The sequence below is a fragment of the Mesoplodon densirostris genome, chromosome 2 (assembly GCF_025265405.1).
Source record: "Mesoplodon densirostris isolate mMesDen1 chromosome 2, mMesDen1 primary haplotype, whole genome shotgun sequence".
Lineage (NCBI taxonomy): Eukaryota > Metazoa > Chordata > Mammalia > Artiodactyla > Ziphiidae > Mesoplodon > Mesoplodon densirostris.
The window spans coordinates 76,660,637-76,681,134 of NC_082662.1; the positions used below are offsets into that span (position 1 = coordinate 76,660,637).

Consider the following 20,498-nt stretch of genomic DNA (forward strand, 5'->3'; position numbering starts at 1 on the left):
CTGCTTCCTGTCATAAGCACCCCCGGGATCCTGCGTGCCCTCTGGCCCTGGACCATCCTGTCCCTGACACCCGGACAGCTCCTGCAGACACGTCGAGAGCGGCTCATCCCGCCAGCCACAGTTGCTGCCCTCTAACCCCAAGATCCCCACCCCTAACCCCACAATAAATATGATCTGAAGCAAACAAACAAACACACAACAACAACAAAAAACCAATTGCCTTTGAGCATCCTCTACATGCAGGTGTTAGGGTTAGTATTTTAAGGGGAGCTAAAAATGGGCAATTTGTCCCTAATTTATGAACCACTTGTATTCCAAATGTTTGTTTATTATGCCAACTGATTGCAATTTGGAATATATTTCCATACATAATTAGTGTTATGCATAGAGTCACTAATAATCACCTGAATAATCATATCATAGAGCTTCCAGGGCGAGGGGTCAATGTCTCTGTGGGAAAATAAGCTCAAAATTCCTACTTGAGAGGCTGCATGCACTTTTCCCCTCGATGACACACCTGTTGAGCAGTAGGAGGGAGGATGTTGGGACATCCAGGTGTGGGGGGCCTGGAGAGGATGGGAGTGGGTTCTGGGGCCCCCAGAGCATAGAGTTGGGGGAGGGAGTTCTGGGGATAAATGCAGAACTGAACCTGGGGTGGTAGAAGCTGATGGTGATAAAAAGGATAAGAAAATGAGAAGTAGGGTTGAGAGAGAAGATTGAGGCAAAATGATACCTTGTCTTCTTCCATCCACTGTCCCAGGGCTTGCTGCTGCCCAGGACTGACCTGGGGTGGGGGGCAAAGGGACAGGAAGAACAGTAATGGAAGCCTGTTGAACCTCCCCTCCCTCCTCTTTTGAGGGCAATTCTGGGACTGGGGAACCAGAGGAGGGAAGAGGGAGGGGAGGTTCCTCTCCAGTTCCAGGTTTACTAATACAACCTAATTGGAAAGTCAGTAGCTTAAAAGTGTGAAGACCTAGGGCTTCCCTGGTGGCACAGTGATTAGGAATCCGCCTGGCAATGCAGGGGACACGGGTTCGAGCCCGGGTCTAGAATGATCCCACATGCCACGGAACTACTAAGCACATGCACCACAACTACTGAAGCCCGCTTGCCCTAGAGGCCGTGCTCCTCAGCAAGAGAAGCCACCGCAATGAGAAGCCCGCGCACCGCAATGAAGAGTAGCCTCCGCTCGCCGCAACTAGAGAAAGCCCGTGCACAGCAACGAAGACCCAACGCAGGCAAAAGTAAATAAATTAATTTTTTTAAAAAAGTATGAAGAACTGAATAACAAGTTTGACTGAAAAAGAGCCCTAGGGAGCAGAGGTACCTATCTAGGGTCAAGGGAAGGTTTCTTTAAAATGGGAGACCATTGAACAAATCAGCATGCTGAGGGCAAACAGCACAGAGGTAGGAAAGGTTGACGGGAGAGGAAGAGTTGATGGGCTGAGAAGGGTGGAGAGGGGCAGGCAAGTCTTCGAACCGGAGGGAAGGGCAGAAAGACGGGGCCTGTGCTGATGAGCTGGTGGGCAGGGCTGCAGGACATCCCAGGATTCTTTGCTGTACAGACACAGAATTTTCTCTGTGAGAGGAAGCAGGGTCATCTGATGAGAGAGAGCAACAGGTGAAGGGGTGAGGGAGGAGGTGTTTTAGGAGAGCAATACAGGTTTGATAGAGCCTAAGATGGTGATAATACCTTTGAACCAATAATTTCACTTTTAAAACCTCTCCTGGGAAAATAATTTGAAAAAGAACAGATATATGTATAACTGAAAAAAAAATATGAACTGCTATTTTCAACTGTCATTCAGGCCATTTCTGTACATTCTCATCATATATAACTGTCTTGGTTCTTATACTTTTGTTATTCATTAGATCTTAAGTATTAGTTTTGAGAATTTGACCTTTGTCTTTCAGATTTAAAATATAATGTTAAACCACACACAAAATTTTTTTTAAAACCTAAGAAAATAATTTGAAATGTGATAAAAGTCTATAAACTATATATTTGTTTGTAGAGTTATTTATAATCACTAGAAACAAATGAGAAAAAATGTAATGCTTACCAACAGAACAGTTAAAAATTATGCTATATAATTACATTAATTTAAAATGATGTGGGCTTCCCTGGTGGCGCAGTGGTTGAGAGTCCGCCTGCCAATGCAGGGGACGCGGGTTCGTGCCCCAGTCCGGGAAGATCCCACGTGCCGCGGAGCAGCTGGGCCCATGAGCCAAGGCCACTGAGCCTGTGCGTCCGGAGCCTGCGTGTCCGGAGCCTGTGCTCCGCAACGGGAGAGGCCACAGCAGTGGGAGGCCCGTTTACCACACACAAAAAAACAATAATAAAAAAATAAATAAAAATAAAATGATGCATTAGAAAAATTATATAATGTCATAGTAAAATTCTAGTGACATAATAGTAAATATGAAAGGCAGGATTTAGAATTTCATTTAAGATACTATATATGGAGTGACTGGAAGGAAATAGAGCAAACGATTAATAGAGGTTCTCTCTTGAGAGAGAGAATTATGGGTAATTGTTATTTTCATCTTTTTATCTTTTTGACATTAAAAAATTTTTTTTAATATTATATTGGAGTATAATTGATTTACAATGCTGTGTTAGTTTCAGGTGTACAGCAAAGTGATTCAGTTATACATATACATATATCTATTCTTTTTCAGATTTTTTTCCCATTGAAGTTATTATAGAATATTGAGTACAGTTCCCTGTGCTATACAGTAGGTCCTTGTTGGTTATCTAGTTTAAGTATAGTAGTGTGTATATGTCAATTCCAAACTCCCAGTTTATCCCTCCCTGCTGCCACATTTCCCCTTTTGTAACAATACGTTTGTTTTCTAAGTCTGTGAGTCTGTTTCTGTTTTGTAAATAAGTTCATTTGTTGACATTTTTTATAATGGATAAACTTACTTTAAAAATATGAACAATGGGGGCTTCCCTGGTGGTGCAGTGGTTGAGAGTACGCCTGCCGATGTAGGGGACACGGGTTCGTGCCCTGGTGCGGGAAGATCCCACATGCTGCGGAGCGGCTGGGCCCGTGAGCCATGGCCGCTGAGCCTGCGCGTCCGGAGCCTGTGCTCCGCAACGGGAGAGGCCACAACAGTGAGAGGCCCGCGTACTGCAAAAAAAAAAAAAAAATATGAACAATGATTTTAAAGTCTTTTAAAATTTTAACCAAGGCAATTATTTAAAGCAAACAATTGCATGTTTCCTAGTGTTAATATTTTAAATGGTTATATTTAATGTCCAAATTCCACTTTGCCTTTCCCAGGTCATCCAGAAATTTATCCTTTAGTGTTAACTAACAAGACCCAGGAGATATTTAACTGCAGAATAAATGAAGATGTCACAGATGAACAACCTTATAAACTTATCAAAAAAGAAGATATTTTTGCAGACTTTGAAAACAGAGGTGCGGTATCTGATTTCTACCCAGTCAAAAAAATTATTCAGGTAAGTACAGTATCCCTCTTTATTTTTCAGTTCTACTTCAAGAGGTTCCTGATACATAATCACAAAAGTTGGAGAGATTTCTGAGTTCAAATCTGGCATTTCCCATTACTTTGGGCAAATGCTAGCTTGCCCATCCCTCCTTGGGAATCCTTCTTGATGACCCTTTGTGAAAAGCAAACTCCTATCTGTGACATTTTGTCTTACTCCACACCCAGAAAAGCTCATCCTTGCCCAATTTTAACTAGAAAGGGAACCTACCTTTATTTTCCCATACTGCTTTAATTGTTTAATTCATAATTTTAGTCCTGATTTGTCCACAAACATGCTACAGAGCACAATACCAAATAAAATGAATGCTTCCTTTTTTTCCTGTTAGAAATAAAATTGCATGGTAAGTTTCCCTGGAAGCGTTGTGTTTTAAGAGCTTTTGTAAGTTAATAAAATAACCTTGCAATTTGGGGTTATTAACCATAGGTTAGCACTGTGGTTATCTTCTATGCTTGATTGATTAAAGAAATATTAATTTTGTGTCAAATCTGAATAAACTGAGTGACTACTGAACATTAACCTTCTTTTTTGATTATATTTTTGCAGGAATATCCTGGAGATGAGCTTCTCCTTGTTTACGACAAAGACTTCAAATATGGACTTAACTTTTATCTTATTGGAACTGAAGAGGGCAAGGAAAACTATTTAAATGTAAGCACACCCTAAGCAATCTGTTGATTGTCAGAAGGAAGCAGTACCTCTGGGGGAACCCCAGACATGGTCATGATTATTCTTGTTCAGCTCTGATTCCCTGGGGCCTAGAGTAGGTGGGGTAAGGGTGAGCTAACTCAGACATCTCAGGGTAGCAGATACTCTACTTATTTGCCCTTCATTTACCCAGTGGGACTGGAAACAACAAATCTGGAGTACCACTGCTCTCGCCACTCCTTGGCCCATATTCCTGCTTCTCCTCTTGCCATCACCATGACTTTGGGTAAGCTACTGAACCTCTCATCTGCAAAACGGTGGCACCAATAGGGCTGTTGTGAAGATTAAATGGGCCGATGCAGGTAAAGCCCTTTGTATAGTGCCTGGCACAAAGCTAAGTGCTCCATAAATTTTTGCTATGATTATTTAAAAGCAAAATTTTTAAAGGACAACTTGGTCAGTGGGCAGTTGAGGGGAACAGGGTGTCAAAGATAAGCAGAATATAAAAGAATGGTAGTTTCCAAGGAAAGGAAGTCAGTTCACCTTCGGGGTGTTGTGTTCAAAGTGGTCTTGAAAGGCAACAGACTTCTGACACTTGCCTTCCGGTCTGGCATCCTCATGGGGAGGTTTGGTCAAACTGAGGGAGACAGAGGGGTTTGTGTGGTTGTCCAATAAGCAAGAAAAATAAAGGAAAGCCATAGCATTTAAAAATATTGAACACTTTTTACATTTGAAATAATTTCTCAGTTAGCCTTAACATTTTCAGTTTTATTTTTATGATTGCTTTTTTCTGTGTTTTAATTTTTTTATTATGGTGAAATATTTCAAGTGTATAGAAAAGCACAGATGATGAAACAAATATCTATACAGTCACCACTCAGAATTAACACGTTACTATTTTATCATATTTACTTCAAATTCTTTTGAAAGGAAATAAAATATAAGAGATAATGTTTCACTATCTCTTATATCCTCCTTAATTCAATTTTTCTAACTTCTCTCTATAAGGAACTATTATTCTAAGGTTGTTATATAGTCTTCTGTCCATGGTTTCATACTGTTACCATGCATGTATGCTCCACAAATAATACATTTTATTGTTTTATTCATTTAAAATTTACATAAAATTATATTATACAACTTGTTTTGCAACTTTTGTTTTTCACCAAATTGTAAACTTCTAGGATCTATTCATGTTGATACATTTAAAATCATATACATGTAGATTGAGTTTGTTCATTGCAACTGTTTTATGAGATTTTATCTTCTGGCTATACCAAAATATATCGACCCTTTTCCCTATTGATATTCATTTTGGTTGCCCATTTTTTCACTATTATGAATAAAGTAGCAGTGAACATCTATATATCTATATCTGTATCTGTATCTATATCTTTATCTGTCTGTATATCTTCTTGTGGACATCTTGGTTTAAAAAACATTTGCTCTTTATAATTTAATGGATATCATATTTATTCATACATATAACCCTCTCATCAGAAAAACATTTCATGAAATCAGAGAAAATTAGTTTTATATTTTATCAAGTTTTAGCATTCCATATTCTTAAAGGCATACAGTAAATGCTTTTTTCTGATCACACTTTTCCTTTTTTTCCTCTCCCCTCTTGATTCTTTCATCTTCTTTCTATATCCTTGATCTCTTTCTTTTTTGTCATTCTTCCTTTTTTTTTTGCATAGTTTCCTTCTCATAGTTGAAAAGCATGAACCAACAAAGAAGAAAAATAATAAGGAAGAGCTTAATGAATTTATATAAAAACAAAGTTTATTGCAAAATATACATGTGTAATTATAACCTAAATTTGGTAATATGCATATATATTTGCTGAACTTAACTCTTTTTTTTAATTGAAGTATAGTTGATTTACAATGCTGTGTTAATTTCAGGTGTACAGCAATGTGATTCAGTTTTATATCCATATGTATATATATGTATACATATATATTCTTTTTCAGATTCTTTTCCCTTATAGGTTACTACAAAATACTGAGTAGAGTTCCCTGTGCTATACAGTAGGTCCTCGTTGGTTATCTATTTTATATACAGTAGTGTATATATGTTAATCCCACCTCCTAATTTATTCCCCCCCCTTTTCCTTTGGTAACCATAGGTTTTCTTCTGGTAATATATTTTATTTTATCATTTTTTTAATATATTATTTTTTTAATTTTATTATTATTTACTTCATTTATTTATTTTTGGCTGCATTGAGTCTTTGTTGCTGCGCACGGGCTTTCTCTAGTTGCAGTGAGCGGGGGCTATGCTTCTTTGCGGTGTGCGGGCTTCTCATTGCGGTGGCTTCTCTTGTTGTGGAGCATGGGCTCTAGGAGTGCGGGCTTCAGTTGTGGCTCACAGGCTCTAGAATGCAGGCTCAGTAGTTGTGGGGCACGGGCTTAGTTGCTCCACGACACATGGGATCTTCTCAGCCCAGGGCTCGAACCTGTGTCCCTGCATTGGCAGGCGGATTCTTCACCACTGCACCACCAGGGAAGCCCTGGTAATATATTTTAGAATCCTATTTATTTTATTGCAGCCTCCAGAAGTTCCAGAAGAACAAGAAGAATATAAAGAGCATATTCCTGAAGATATATATATTTATAAGCCACCTATCTCTAAACCATGGGTTTCTTTGGGCAGTGAAAAAGAAATTGAGGAAGAATCGGTTAAAGAATCCACAAAAGAGGTCAGCAGCTTGAATATGATGTCTAGCCATCACCTCCCTATAGCTGAGCAACACATATCCCCGAGGGATCAGTGTGGTTTGCTGTGTTTGCTGCAGGGATATGGCTTTTTTTGATAGAAGAATGGTCACTGTCTTAGGGGGGTGTTATGGGCTGGCCTGTGTCTCCCTCCAAAAGATAAGTTGAAGTCCTAAACCCCAGTACCTCAGAAAGGAAGTAAGGGGAGTTTTATCCAATAGGGCAGGCGTCATTATAAGAAGACACTCTTTTGAAAACACAGAGACACAGGGAGAACGCCATGGAAGACGGAGGCAGAAATTGGAGTGATGTATCACAAGCCAAGCAACACCTAGGATTGCTGGCCGTCACATCAGAAGCTGGGAGCAGGCAGGGAACAGATTCCATCTCAGAAGGAACCAACCCTCCAACACCTTAGTTCAGACTTCCAGCCTCCACAACCAAGAGAGAATAAATTCCTGTTGCTTTAAGCTACCTAGTCTGTGGTATGTGGTTACAGCAGCCCTAGGAAACTAACAAAGTGGCATTCCCACACCAGCCCCTGAGAGGAGCAATCGTGTGCAAGTGATTTATTATGAAAGGGCCCCATAAGAGAATAGGAAAGCAGCAGGACCGAGACAGAAGCCCTGTAAGGGTGCACTCTCAGGCAAAAGTCTGGCAGAGTGAAGGCTTCAGCCTGCACCTCTAGGGAACTCTGGAGTGTAAATTATACCTCAGAGTTGTCCCAAACAGAAGCAAAAGAGATGGGCTTACATATGTCTCCCACCAGTCCATTGCTGGCCTGGATATAAACTGCCAGTCACTTCCTGTTCTTTGTACCTTCAGGCAAAGTGGTCCTTGTAGCTCTAGAGCATCCTCCACCGAAGAGAGGTAGGTGGCTGGTGGCTGTGGGAACAGAGAGCAAAAGGACCTGGAAAGGTGCACAGAAAGTACACAAAGGGGTCCAAGAGGATGTGGGCAGAGCACCCGTGTTGTAGGCCACACATCATTTTTCTCCAGAGACTCGATTGTTTCCTGTACTGCTTACATGTGTTGCAGATTACATATATGATTTCTCGAAAACGAAGTGAATTTGGTGCCCCAGTTAAGTTCAGTGACCAGAATGCTTCCAGTGTAAAAGATGCCTATATTGAATGTACAGCCTACCCAGATAAAAATTTTACCCTTAAGCAACTTGAGAGAGATGTTGGCATGCAAGTAGTCCCCAAAATCAAGGACACAAGTACTCAGACAAGATGGTAAGTATGCGATGAATTTATATGTATTTTCAAAGGCAATTGTGGTAAAATCCAGCAACATCCATGATTACTTTGAGAGATCTGTATAATAAAAACGCAATGACAGGGCTTCCCTGGTGGCGCAGTGGTTGGGAGTCCGCCTGCCGATGCAGGGGACACGGGTTCGTGCCCCGATCCCGGAGGATCCCACATGCCGCGGAGCGGCTGGGCCCGCGAGCCATGGCCACGGAGCCTGTGTGTCCGGAGCCTGTGCTCCGCAACGGGAGAGGCCACAGCGGTGAGAGGCCCGCGTACAGCAAAAAAAAAAAAAACAAAAAAAAAAAAAACAAAAAAAAAAACGCAATGACAGTGATGCCAGATCTCCACAGAGTAATTCAGCTCAAGATCTAATTATAGGCAACAATGCCTTTTAACAATCTTACTAGGAAAATGAAATACAAGTATATAAGACTGTAAAGATTATGAAGTGGGAAAATGAGCAACGTTCTTAATAACTATAGTACTGCTCTCAGAGAAGGGGACCTGGTCATCTCATCTGAAATATGACCATCACCTTCTAACTTGTCTATTCTACTGCCTAAGTGATCATTCTTACGTACCAAATCAGATTGTTTTACTTCACGACTGCCCAAATCTCTTCCATGTCTCCCCATCTCATCCAGAGCCGTTAGGATGACATATAAGGTCCTCCTTCCTTCATGACAAGGCACTGTCTGCCTGTCCAGCCCTGTTCCTAAGCAAGCCCTCTGTGCTCTAGCCTATGAGCTACTTCTAGCTCCCAGAATACCTGCTCTTCCACGTTTTCCTGCCTTTGCCCTTGCTATTCCTCTGCATAAAATGCCCTTCACTACCTTATCCACCCTTCTTCACCCTTTAAGTTCCAGTTCAGTACCCCCTCCTCTGTGATTTCCTGGAAACTCCAGGTAGAACTTATCACTCTCTCCTCTGGGTTCCCACTAGAGCTTAGAGGTATCTTTATTATAGCACTGATGACCCATATTTTATTCATCTGCTCACCTGTCTGCCTTAGATCCTGAGCACTTTGAGGCTACAAATGATTAATTAAATTTGTAATTTACTTAAAATTTATCCAGTGAATGAATTGATGTAAAATTGATGGCTGAGGGAATGCTTTGGGGACTTGAGCTCGGCTTTGAATGTTGTATAAATCTGAAGACATATTTAGCTAATCTATGCATATTTTTTAGGATTAAAAAAAGTTATTTTGAAATAATTTTAGATCTATAAAAGATAAGCTACAAATGTTGAATATGATTTGGAGACATAGAGAAAGGGAAAACATCCCAGATTTTTTTAAATGACCTGAACATCTAGGGGGTGGGATGAACAGAGTCTGCATGGGACCACAAGGAGACCGGCCTGGGTAATGTGGAGGGAGCAGCAGAGACAAGCAGATTCTCTATGGCAGACAATAGGGAATTTTGGCAAGGTCTGAAGCAAGGGAGAGGCAAGATTAAAGCTATTAAAGTAAGATGAGCCAGGCAGTATGTATTGGAGTGCAGAGGGAAAAAAAAAAAAACCCTGGAGTTGAGATTGGCCAAATGGGAATCTACTGTAACTAAACCAGGTAAAGTAAGGTGGTGTCAGCAAACCAAGAAGAGAGGGGGGAGAGGAGACATATATAAATACAAAATGCTGTAACTCCCATCATTAAAGCCAACAAACAAAAAACTGCTTCAACCTTTCTGGCTATTAGCTACTTTCTCTGCTTTTTTTTTTCTTTTTCTTCTTTTTCTTAACAACAAAACTCCTCACAGCAGTTTTCCACATTCTCTAGTTGCACCTCCTCTTCCATTCTGCCTTGAGCCCACTCTAGTCTTAACAAAGTCACCAAAGACCTGCAGTGGTCTGATCACCTAATCCCATTTTCAGACACCCTCTTTCTCCGCTTCTCAGCGGTATTTAACATGGTTGACTATTTCTCCTTCTTGGCTTATGGGCAATACTCAGTGTACCCCTCCTAACTCACTGGCAGCTCCTTCTCAGTCTCTTTTACTGGATCCTTCTCCTTCCAATTTCTAAGTATTAAAGGACCCCAAAGCTAACTCCTTTTGATGTTTTCTCTAACTACGCTTAACCCCTGGGTGAATGTATTCATTCCTGTGGTGTTACCTATTATCTGTTTGCTGGTGGCTCCTAAATCTATACCTTCAACCTCAATCTCTCCCCTGAACTCTACACTCATTTATTCATCTGCTTCCTTAAGTATCTAATAGGTGTCTCAAAGTTAACATGCCCAACAACAAACTTCTGATTTTCTATTTTCAAACCTGAAACTCTCTGAATCTTCCTCATCTCAGTAAATGGCACTCATCTTCTTGTAATTACTCAGACCCCAAACCTTGAATTTTCTTGGGTCTATCTTCAAAACATATTCACTTCTATCACCTTGGATCAAGCCATGATCATCTCTTGCCTGGATTACTGGAATGCACCCTAACTGGGCTTTCTCCATCCATCCTTTCCCTCCTACATTCTGTTCTTCATAGAAGAGCCAGACTAATCCTGTTAAAATGCAAGTCATATCACGTCACTGACAAAAACCCTCCTATGGCTTCCCATCCTGAAGGAACCTACAAGGCTTCATGTGATCTAAATTCCATCTGCCCCTCTACCCTCATTACCCACAATTCCCCTTGTTCATCCATTCCAGCCCCACTGGCTTCCTTGTTCCTTGAATTCACCAAGCATTGTCTCTCTTCTCTCACCTTCACCTGACCACCACTTAGAACTGAAGCTCCATGAGACTGGAACTTTGTCTATTTTGTTTACTTCTATATCCCCAACTCCTAGGACAGTTCCTGGCACATACGTATTAAATGGAGGGGGAAAGGGAACCAAGGAAGGGAAGGAGGAGGAGAAGGACCAAGTTAAGGAAGAATGTGCAGAGTCACTGACTTGAGTTCAATGTTTAGAGAAGAGCCATGAAATATACAGTGACAGAGGCTGTGACCAGGAGAATCGTGGGTCCTCAGTGTGGACCATAGTACAAAACATGCTTTTCAGATCTCTGTGAACCAAAGGATCAGGAACCATGAAAACGTAATATTAAAGTTAGAGCACATGTACATAGATACCAGGGGTCAGGACAAGACACAGGTCAGAAACCAGGGAGGCAGATAGACAGGCCAAACCAAAAGAGATGAAGAGAAAGGCAAGGATTGGTAGTCAAGTCTTGGCAGAGAATTAGGACATCAAAGATCATTAAACACCAAGAAGTGAGGGTAAGATAGGAAAGAGAGAGGTGATTCATTAGTACAAAAGAAGCTTAGATTTTGAGAAAATTTTCTTAGTAAAGACAACTAGAGATTTCTATTTTTCTACCAGGGTGCAGAAAAGTGAAAAGAATGAGTCAGCTAGGGTAGACTCAGGAGGTAGACTCAGAAAAGGAGAGTGAACTTCTAACGACAGGGACCCTAACCACAGGACTCTAGATTTATTAGGCTCTCAATGAATGTTGACTGATAATGATGAACAGTTATTTCTATGTAGATGGAGGGAATAGATGAGAAATAGTGGCAGGTCTTGACCCACAAAGTGGGGTGGTGGGAGGAGTAAATCAAAGGGAATTCAAATGGTTCAAATCCAGGTGACTTGGGAGAATGCTGGTACCACTTACTAAGATCAGAAATTAGGTGGAAAAGATGGGATATATGATTGTGATGGAAGAAGTAAAAAAACAAAATCAAAGATGAGGATCAAAAAGTAATGACAATGAAAGCAAATGTTTACAGTGTCCTTACCACATACCAGGCATTCTTCTAAGTATCAATACTTTGCACATATCAACTCAATTAATCCTCACAACTGCCCTCTGAGGTAGGCACCATCTCCATTTTACAAATAAGGAAACTAAGGCAAAAAGAAGTTAAAAATGAAAGCTAAATGTTTAGAACATAATTTAAATTTAAAGCAATAATGAATAGATCTGCTGAGGAACAATAAAACAAATCACATTTTAAAAAATAAGAGTTACTCAGTCATATTGCTACTTTGATGAAACCACCAGGCACCATATAATTTCTTACTTAATCCTACCTGGAGGGTACTACTGTGGGATAGAAAATAAAAGGTGACACTAAGATCTGAACCCAAGTCTCTGGTTTCAGCACCAACATTCTTTCTTTCCATCACTCTGTCTTCTGCTATGGATACTGATCTAGGCAGGGAAAAAAGAATGAATTGTTCAATTAAATATAAACAAAACTCTCTTTACTGCTCTGTTTGATTACTCTCCATTAATATACTTGCCTCTCAGAGACGTTTTCCTGACATTTGCTCAACAACACAGGTTAAATACAACCTAATTTTTTTGAGCACTTAAAATGTCCTAGGCACTGTTTTAAAAGCTTTGCATCTATTAACACATTCAATCCTTACAATGACACTGTGAGCTAGGGACTTTCAGAATTTCTTTTAGGGATGAAAAACCAGGCACAGAGAGGTTAAATTATTAGCTCAGGGTCACATAGCTAGTAAGTGATAGAACCAGGCTTCAAAGCCAGGCAGCCTGTCACCAGAGTGCACTCTCTTAAGGACTTGCCATATGATCTTTCTACAGCCCCACACCCTAAGATCAAGGAGCTCATTCAGTCTAGTGGGTGAGACTGACAAAGCCCAAAGGTACAATACAATGTGTTGTGTTCAAGGGTGGAGGTGAACACTGAGAGCGGACTGGATGGAATAAGCTTTCTCCCAGAGATGGTGCTGCCATTACTGCCAAAATGTAACTTGTTCCAGGTTTTTTATATTTAGAGGAGAGTTTCTCAACCTCAACGCTACCGGCTGGATAATTCTCTGTTGTGGGAGAGCTGCCTTATTCACTCTAGCATCCCTGGGCTCTACCCTCTAGATGCCAGGAGCTCTTCCCAGTTGTGACAGCCAACATTGTTTCCAGACATTACCAAGTATTCCTGGATTGAGAAGATGGAACAGGGTCGCACTGGTTGAGGAACACTGATTTAATGAAATGAAGAAAGAATGATACACAAATGTGACAAAATGTTAATAATTAATGAATCTGGGTAAAGAATGTATGGGAATTTCTTATACCCTTCTTACAACTTTTCTGTAAGTTTAAAATGATAGATAAATATTTTTTTTTACAATAAAGAGCTTGTTGATTATGTCAAAGAGAAATTCAAAAATACTTCGAATGGCAGCCAACATCAGTTGTCTAGGATAAAGAAAAAATTCAATATGTAGAATTTAAGTATAAAATAATATCCTAATATGGTCACAGAGAAAAATCTTTGCCCTGTTATGACCTGTATTTGCTTGTCTTTGATCTAACTTTTGGTATTCTATGTCTTTCAATCTATTAGGACATATCCCAAAAATGCTACTACACAATATTATCCAAGAGAATTTTCGGAAGAAGAAAAAGAGGCACTGGGACAATCAAAGGCTTTGACTGAGTTTCTTAACAATGTGTCTATAAGGTAAAAATTGTATATTAAATTAAAAGAAAAAACATAAAATGTATATGTTTACTTATAATAATAGGTCTTAAAAAACAACTCTATACCTGGTGTACAGATAGAAAGCATGAAGACAGTTATCAGATACTCATGAGCATGTGACACATTCTACAGATTCTCAGTCTTTCTTTCCCTTCTATTGCTAAGCAACATGGTAGACCTTCTAAGCTAGGGCCACACCAAACGGTGTCAGCCTAGAAGGTGTATATAGTTGAACATGTGAGGATGTTTTCCTAACGGAAAATTAACATTTATTTACCATGGTTTCCTTTATTTAAGTCTTTTTCTTCACTCCTCAGTCCCCTTCTTAGCTTCACTGATTTTTACAGGATTACAAAGGTGAGGATGTTGTGGATGTTGAGGATGATCATTACCATGATGATAGGAATTTACAAAAATACCTTTTAAATGAGAATCTGAAGTCAGTTCAGATGTAATTTTTGGATATGTCACCCTTATCTCTAATCCCTGTGTTGCTGCCACTCTTACTGGCCCTGAAAGAGAGGTGTTTTTAAAATGCCCCCTACACTCATATTCAGGCCCTAGGCAGACCCTGGGGACTTCTAAACCAGAGAAAGAGTTTGAAGGTCTCATCAAGTTGATATCAGAGTTCAGATAAGTGGAGCCAATGGTGGACATGTCTACCAGTTGTACCAATAGGTTGGTTACCATTTCCTCCCAAAATTAAAGATTTGGTAGACAAGTTCATATACAGCCCAAGTTAAGCTCTTTTATTTTTATTTTTAAGAAAACATTTTAAGATTAAATGTCTTGAAAATTCCTTGTGATGACCTAGAGGGGTGGGATGGGGAGGGTGGGAGGGAGGCCCAAGAGGGAGGGGGATATAGGTATACATATAGCTGATTCACTTTGTTGTACAGCAGAAACTAACACAACATTGTAAAGCAATTATAATCTAATAAAGAGGTTAAAAAAAAAAAGAAAATTCCAACAACTCTCAAAAGTTGTTACCTATGCCTAGAGAGAATCTGATTCAAAAATTCACTAATTATTCAAAGAGAGCTTATTAACTATTTGCCACTCACTTACAGCATGTGTGCTATAGTTTTTCCTATGTAGACAATTAGAAAGAAACCAGAAAACCTGAGGTTTCTTTTCCTCATATCAAAATTAAGTAATTATTAAAATTTTTCCTAAGGACATTAAAAATGAGCTCTGTCTATGTACAGTCAATTTCAAAGGAATAAATGGTCTATAGCCAATTCTCAATTATCTACATTGTGTATTATCTTTATTTATTTTTTAAATATTTATTTATTTGGCTTCATTGAGTCTTAGTTGTGGCAAGCCGGATCTTTGTTGTGGCACGCGGGCATGCGGGATCCTTAGTTTCAGCATGCATGTGGAATCTAGTTCCCTGACCAGGGATCCAGCCCAGACCCCCTGCATTGGGAGCATGGACTCTTAGCCAATGGACCACCAGGGAAGTCCCTGTATTATCTTCAGACGTGGGCTTTTATTCTTCCCTTTCAATTGCCAAGCTTATAAGGAGAGGGATGGTGAACAGCTTCATAATTCCCTCCTTGAGCTGTGGGAAGGAGGAGCCAGAACTATAAGAAGAAAGAGGAAAATTGATACAGGAATTTTAACAGCATTGGCCAAGAATAAATAAGAAACCACATTTACATCACAGCCATGCTTCCCACTCTAGAACTGTTTAAGGTTTACTTAATTTTTTAAGACTAGAATAAGCCTTGTTTTGTTCTGGAAGAGAGCTCTTTTAGAAATGAGTTCTTTCCTTCTCATAGAATTTTGTCCAGAACAAACCTAAGGCAAGCATTATTTGCAAAAGAAGAAAATGATCTGAGAGGAGAGAGAGAAACTTCAAGAGGATTCTCAAAGCAACTAAGAAATGTTCGTTTGGGGGTTAAAAAAACAGTGATACCCATGGGCTTTCACTCAGACAACAAGCTTTGCCAGCCTCCAGTTCATCACTCTCAGGAACCACGTGGTAGAGTGCACCAAAATCAAGAAACAGGAAACCAGAGAAAAGGTGCTGTTTTCACTTCTCCCTTGTGAAGACAGTTCAGGCTGAAACAGAAAGAAATAATTTTGAAAATGCTAACAAATGCTTCTACTTGAAACTGGGCTTAAACCTTGAAGCTCCGGGTTGTTCCTAGGGTTTTTCAGGGTTGTTCAAACACAGGGTTGTTCAAACTTTAATGTGCTTATGAACCACCTGGGCATCTTGTTAAAATGCAGGTTCTGACTAAGTAGGTCTGGGGTGGAGCCTGCCGCTTTGCATTTCTAACAGCTCCAGGTCATGCTGATGCTGCCGGTCCTAGGAAATGCATCTAGTTTGAAAGATGAAGTACAAGAAGAATTTAGCCCAAAGAGTATTCAATTACGCAGTGAATGGTAGTGTAATGATTAATGACACAGGTATTAAATGGTACCCTTATATAATATGTTAGGAATATCTATTAGGATATTTACTGCTTATATTTAATTATCTAAATAAAGGGTTTTTTTCTTATTTTAGGAAATTCATAATTGAAAACCACTTTCAACTTACTATATTTATTAAAAAACCAAGTTGTTTAGACATTCAGTCATTAGGGTAAAACCTTGGGTGGCATTCTAATTATGCGAAAGCTCCTAGAGGCCTTGGGAGGGGGCTGAGCTTTCAAGCCTAAACATATAAAGGGACAATAAACATTATAGTAACTTATAAAACAGGAACTTGTCAAGCCAAGTTCCCTAGACTAAGAAGAGCACCAAGATTGTTTTTTAAAAGAGCAATGTTAGTATTTTTAGCAGGATAATTCTTCATTTTAGGGACTGTCTTATGCATTGTGGGAGGTTTAGTAATAGAATTAAACACATTAGCACCTCCCAGACACTGTGACAGCTAAAACCACCCCCCCACACACACACACACTTCTAAATTCCAAATCTCCCCTTGAGAATGCCTTATTTGTTGTTTTAAATTGTATATAGTATAATTATTATATATATTAATATAATAATTATATATATGCAAATACAATAATTAGTATACATGATCATTTGGTACTGAATATGGCTAAGAAAATTGCCTTTTCTATCAGTTTGGAGTTTTCAAAAAGCAAATGAGATCAAGTTCAAAGTAGAAGTTTACTGAGAAGTTCACTGTGAAAAATAAAGGGGAGGGAAGCAGGATTGAACAGGGAGAGCTTCAGACAAACTCTCAGCCAACCCAACAGGAAGCTGCAGAGGAAGATGACCTGTTGGAGGTGTCCTGCCAGGGACAGAACTGGCAGGCCCTTGTGCCCGCAGCGGCCATGCTCAGTCTTTTTGTTTTAAGTTTTTTTTTTTAACATCTTTATTGGAGTATAATTGCTTTACAGTGTATGTTAGTTTCTGCTATATAACAAAGTGAATCAGCTATACGTATACATATATCCCCATATCCCCTCCCTCTTGCGTCTCACTCCCACCCTCCCTATCCCACCCCTCTAGGTGGACACAAAGCACGGAACTGATCTCCCTGTGCTATGAGTCTGCTTCCCACTAGCTATCAATTTTACATTTGGTAGTATATATATGTCAATACTACTCTCTCACTTCGTCCCAGCTTACCCTTCCACCTCCCCATGTCCTGAAGTCCATTCTCTACGTCTGCGTCTTTATTCCTGTCCTGCCACTAGGTTCTTCAGAACCTTTTTTTTTTTTTAGATTCCTTATATATGTGTTAGCATACAGTATTTGTTTTTCTCTTTCTGATGTACTTCACTCTGTATGATCAACTCTAGGTCCATACACCTCACTACAAATAACGCAATTTCATTTCTTTTTATGGCTGAGTAATATTCCATTGTATATATGTGCCACATCTTCTTTATCCATTCATCTGTTGATGGACACTTAGGTTGCTTCCAACTCCTGGCTATTGTAAATAGAGCTGCAATGAACATTGTGGTACATGTCTCTTTTTGAATTATGTCTTTCTCAGGGTATATGCCCAGTAGTGGGATTGCTGCGTCATATGGTAGTTCTATTTTTAGGTTTTGAAGGAACCTCCATACTGTTCTCTATAGGGGCTGTATCAATTTACATTCCCACCAACAGTGCAAGAGGGTTCCCTTTTCTCCACACCCTCTTCAGCATTTATTGTTTGTAGATTTTTTTTTTTTTTTTTTTGTGGGTACACAGGGCTCTCACTGTTGTGGCCTCTCCCGTTGTGGAGCAAAGGCTCCGGATGCGCAGGCTCAGCGGCCATGGCTCACGGGCCCAGCCACTCCATGGCATGTGGGATCCTCCCGGACCAGGGCACGAACCCGTGTCCCCTGCATCGGCAGGTGGACTCTCAACCACTGCGCCACCAGGGAAGCCCTGTAGATTTTTTGATGATGGCCATTCTGACTGGTGTGGGGTGAGACCTCATTGTAGTTTTGATTTGCATTTCTCCAGTGGTTAATGATGTTGAGCATCCTTTCATGTGTTTGTTGGCAATCTGTATATCTTCTTTGGAGAAATGTCGATTTAGGTCTTCTGCCCAAGTTTGGATTGGGTTGTTTGTTTTTTCAATACTGAGCTGCATGAGCTGCTTGTATATTTTGGAGATTAATCCTTTTTCATTTGCAAATACTTTCTCCCATTCTGAGGGTTGTCTTTTCATCTTCTTTATGGTTTCCTTTGCTGTGCAAAAGCTTTTAAGTTTCATTAGGTTCCATTTGTTTATTTTTGTTTTTATTTCCATTTCTCTAGGAGGTGAGTCAAAAAGGATCTTGCTGTGATTTATGTCATAGAGTGTTCTGCCTATGTTTTCCTCTAAGGGTTTTATAGTGTCTGGCCTTACATTTAGGTCTTTAATCCATTTTGAGTTTATTTTTGTGAATGGTGTTAAGGAGTATTCTAATTTCATTCTTTTACATGTAGCTGTCCAGTTTTCCCAGCACCACTTATTGAAGAGGCTGTCTTTTCTACATTGTATATCCTTGCCTCCTTTGTCATAGATTAGTTTACCCTAGGTGCGTGGGTTTTTCTCTGGGCTTTCTATCCTGTTTCATTGGTCTATATTTCTTTTCTTGTGCCAGGACCATACTGTCTTGATTACTGTAGCTTTGTAGTATAGTCTGAAGTCCAGGAACCTGATTCCTCCAGCTCCGTTTTTCTTTCTCAAGATTGCTTTGGCTATTCAGGGTCTTTTGTGTTTCCACACAAATTGTGAAATTTTTTGTTCTAGTTCTGTGAAAAATGCCATTGGTAGTTTGATAGGGATTGCACTGAATCTGTAGATTGCTTTGAGTAGTATAGTCATTTTCACAATGTTGATTCTTCCAACCCAAGAACGTGGTATATGTCTCCATCTGTTTGTATCACCTTTAATTTCTTTCATCAGTGTCTTACAGTTTTCTGCATACAGGTCTTTTGTCTCCATAGGTAGGTTTATTCCTAGGTATTTATTCATTTTGTTGCAATCGTAAATGGGAGTATTCTTGATTTTACTTTCAGATTTTTCATCATTAGTGTATAAGAATGCCAGAGATTTCTGTGCATTAATTTTGTATTCTGCTACTTTACCAAATTCATTGATTAGCTCTAGTAGTTTTCTGGTAGCATCTTTAAGATTCTCTTTGTATATTATCATGTCATCTGTAAACAGTGACAATTTTCCTACTTCTTTTCTGATTTGGATTCCTTTAATTTCTTTTTCTTCCCTGATTGCTGCGGCTAAAACTTCCAAAACTATGTTGAATAATAGTGGTGTGAGTGGGAAACCCTGTCTTGTTCCTGATCTTAGTGGAAATGGTTTCAGTTTTTCACCATTGAGAATGATGTTAGCTGTAGGTTTGTCATATGTGGCCTTTATTATGTTGAGGTAAGTTCCCTCAGTGCCTACTTTCTGGAGGGTTTTTATCATAAACAGGTTTTGAATTCTGTTGAAAGCTTTTTCTCCATCTATTGAGATGATCGTATGGTTTTTCTCCTTCCATTTGTTAATATGGTTTGTCACATTGCTTTGCATATATTGAAGAATCCCTGAATTCCTGGGATAAACCCCACTTGATCATGATGTATGATCCTTTTAATGTGCTGTTGGATTCTGTTTGCTAGTATTTTGTTGAGGATTTTTGCATCTATGTTCATCAGAGATATTGGCCTGTAGTTTTCTTTTTTTGTGACATCCTTGTCTGGTTTTGGTATCAGGGTGATGGTAGCCTCAAGGAATGAGTTTTGGAGTGTTCCTCCCTCTGCTTTTTTTTGGAAGAGTTTGAGAAGGATAGGTCTTAGCTTTTCTCTAAATGTTTGATAGAATTCACCTGTGAAGACATCTGGTCCTGGGCTTTTGTTTGTTGGAAGATTTTTAATCACAGTTTCAATTTCAGTGCTTGTGATTGGTCTCTTTATATTTTCTATTTCTTCCTGGTTCTGTCTCAGAAGGTTGTGCTTTTCTAAGAATTTGTCCATTTCTTCCAGGTTGTCCATTGTATTGACATATAGTTGCTTGTAGTAATCTCTCATGATCCTTTGTTTTCTCTGCAGTGTCAATTGTTACTTCTTTTTCATTTCTAATTTTGTTGATTTGAGTCTTCTCCCCTTTTTTCTTGATGAGTCTGGCTAATGTTTTATCAATTTTGTTTATCTTCTCAAAGAACCAGCTTTTAATTTTATTGATCTTTGCTATCATTTCCTTCATTTCTTTTTCATTTATTTCTGATCTGATCTTTATGATTTCTTTCCTTCTTCTAGCTTTGAGTGTTTTTTTGTTCTTCTTTCTCTAATTGCTTTCGGTGTAAGTTTGGGTTGCTTATTTGAGATGTTTCTTGTTTCTTGAGGTAGTATTGTATTGCTATAAACTTCCCTTTTAGAACTGCTTTTGCTGCATCTCTTAGGTTTTGGGTCCTCGGGTTTTCATTGTCTATTG

General features: G+C 39.4%; 1 protein-coding gene across 1 annotated transcript in view; it reads left to right on the plus strand.

Annotated features, from left to right (window-relative positions):
* Positions 1–276: 276 nt before the first annotated feature.
* DNAI3 (dynein axonemal intermediate chain 3) overlaps positions 277–20,498 on the plus strand; it is a 71,727-nt gene continuing 51,505 nt past the window's right edge. The window contains exons 1-6 of the mRNA XM_060119660.1: positions 277–280; positions 3,291–3,472; positions 4,067–4,171; positions 6,723–6,872; positions 7,927–8,126; positions 13,472–13,588. Coding sequence (XP_059975643.1) covers positions 277–280; positions 3,291–3,472; positions 4,067–4,171; positions 6,723–6,872; positions 7,927–8,126; positions 13,472–13,588 — 758 coding nt within the window. The remainder of the gene's footprint in view (positions 281–3,290; positions 3,473–4,066; positions 4,172–6,722; positions 6,873–7,926; positions 8,127–13,471; positions 13,589–20,498) is intronic.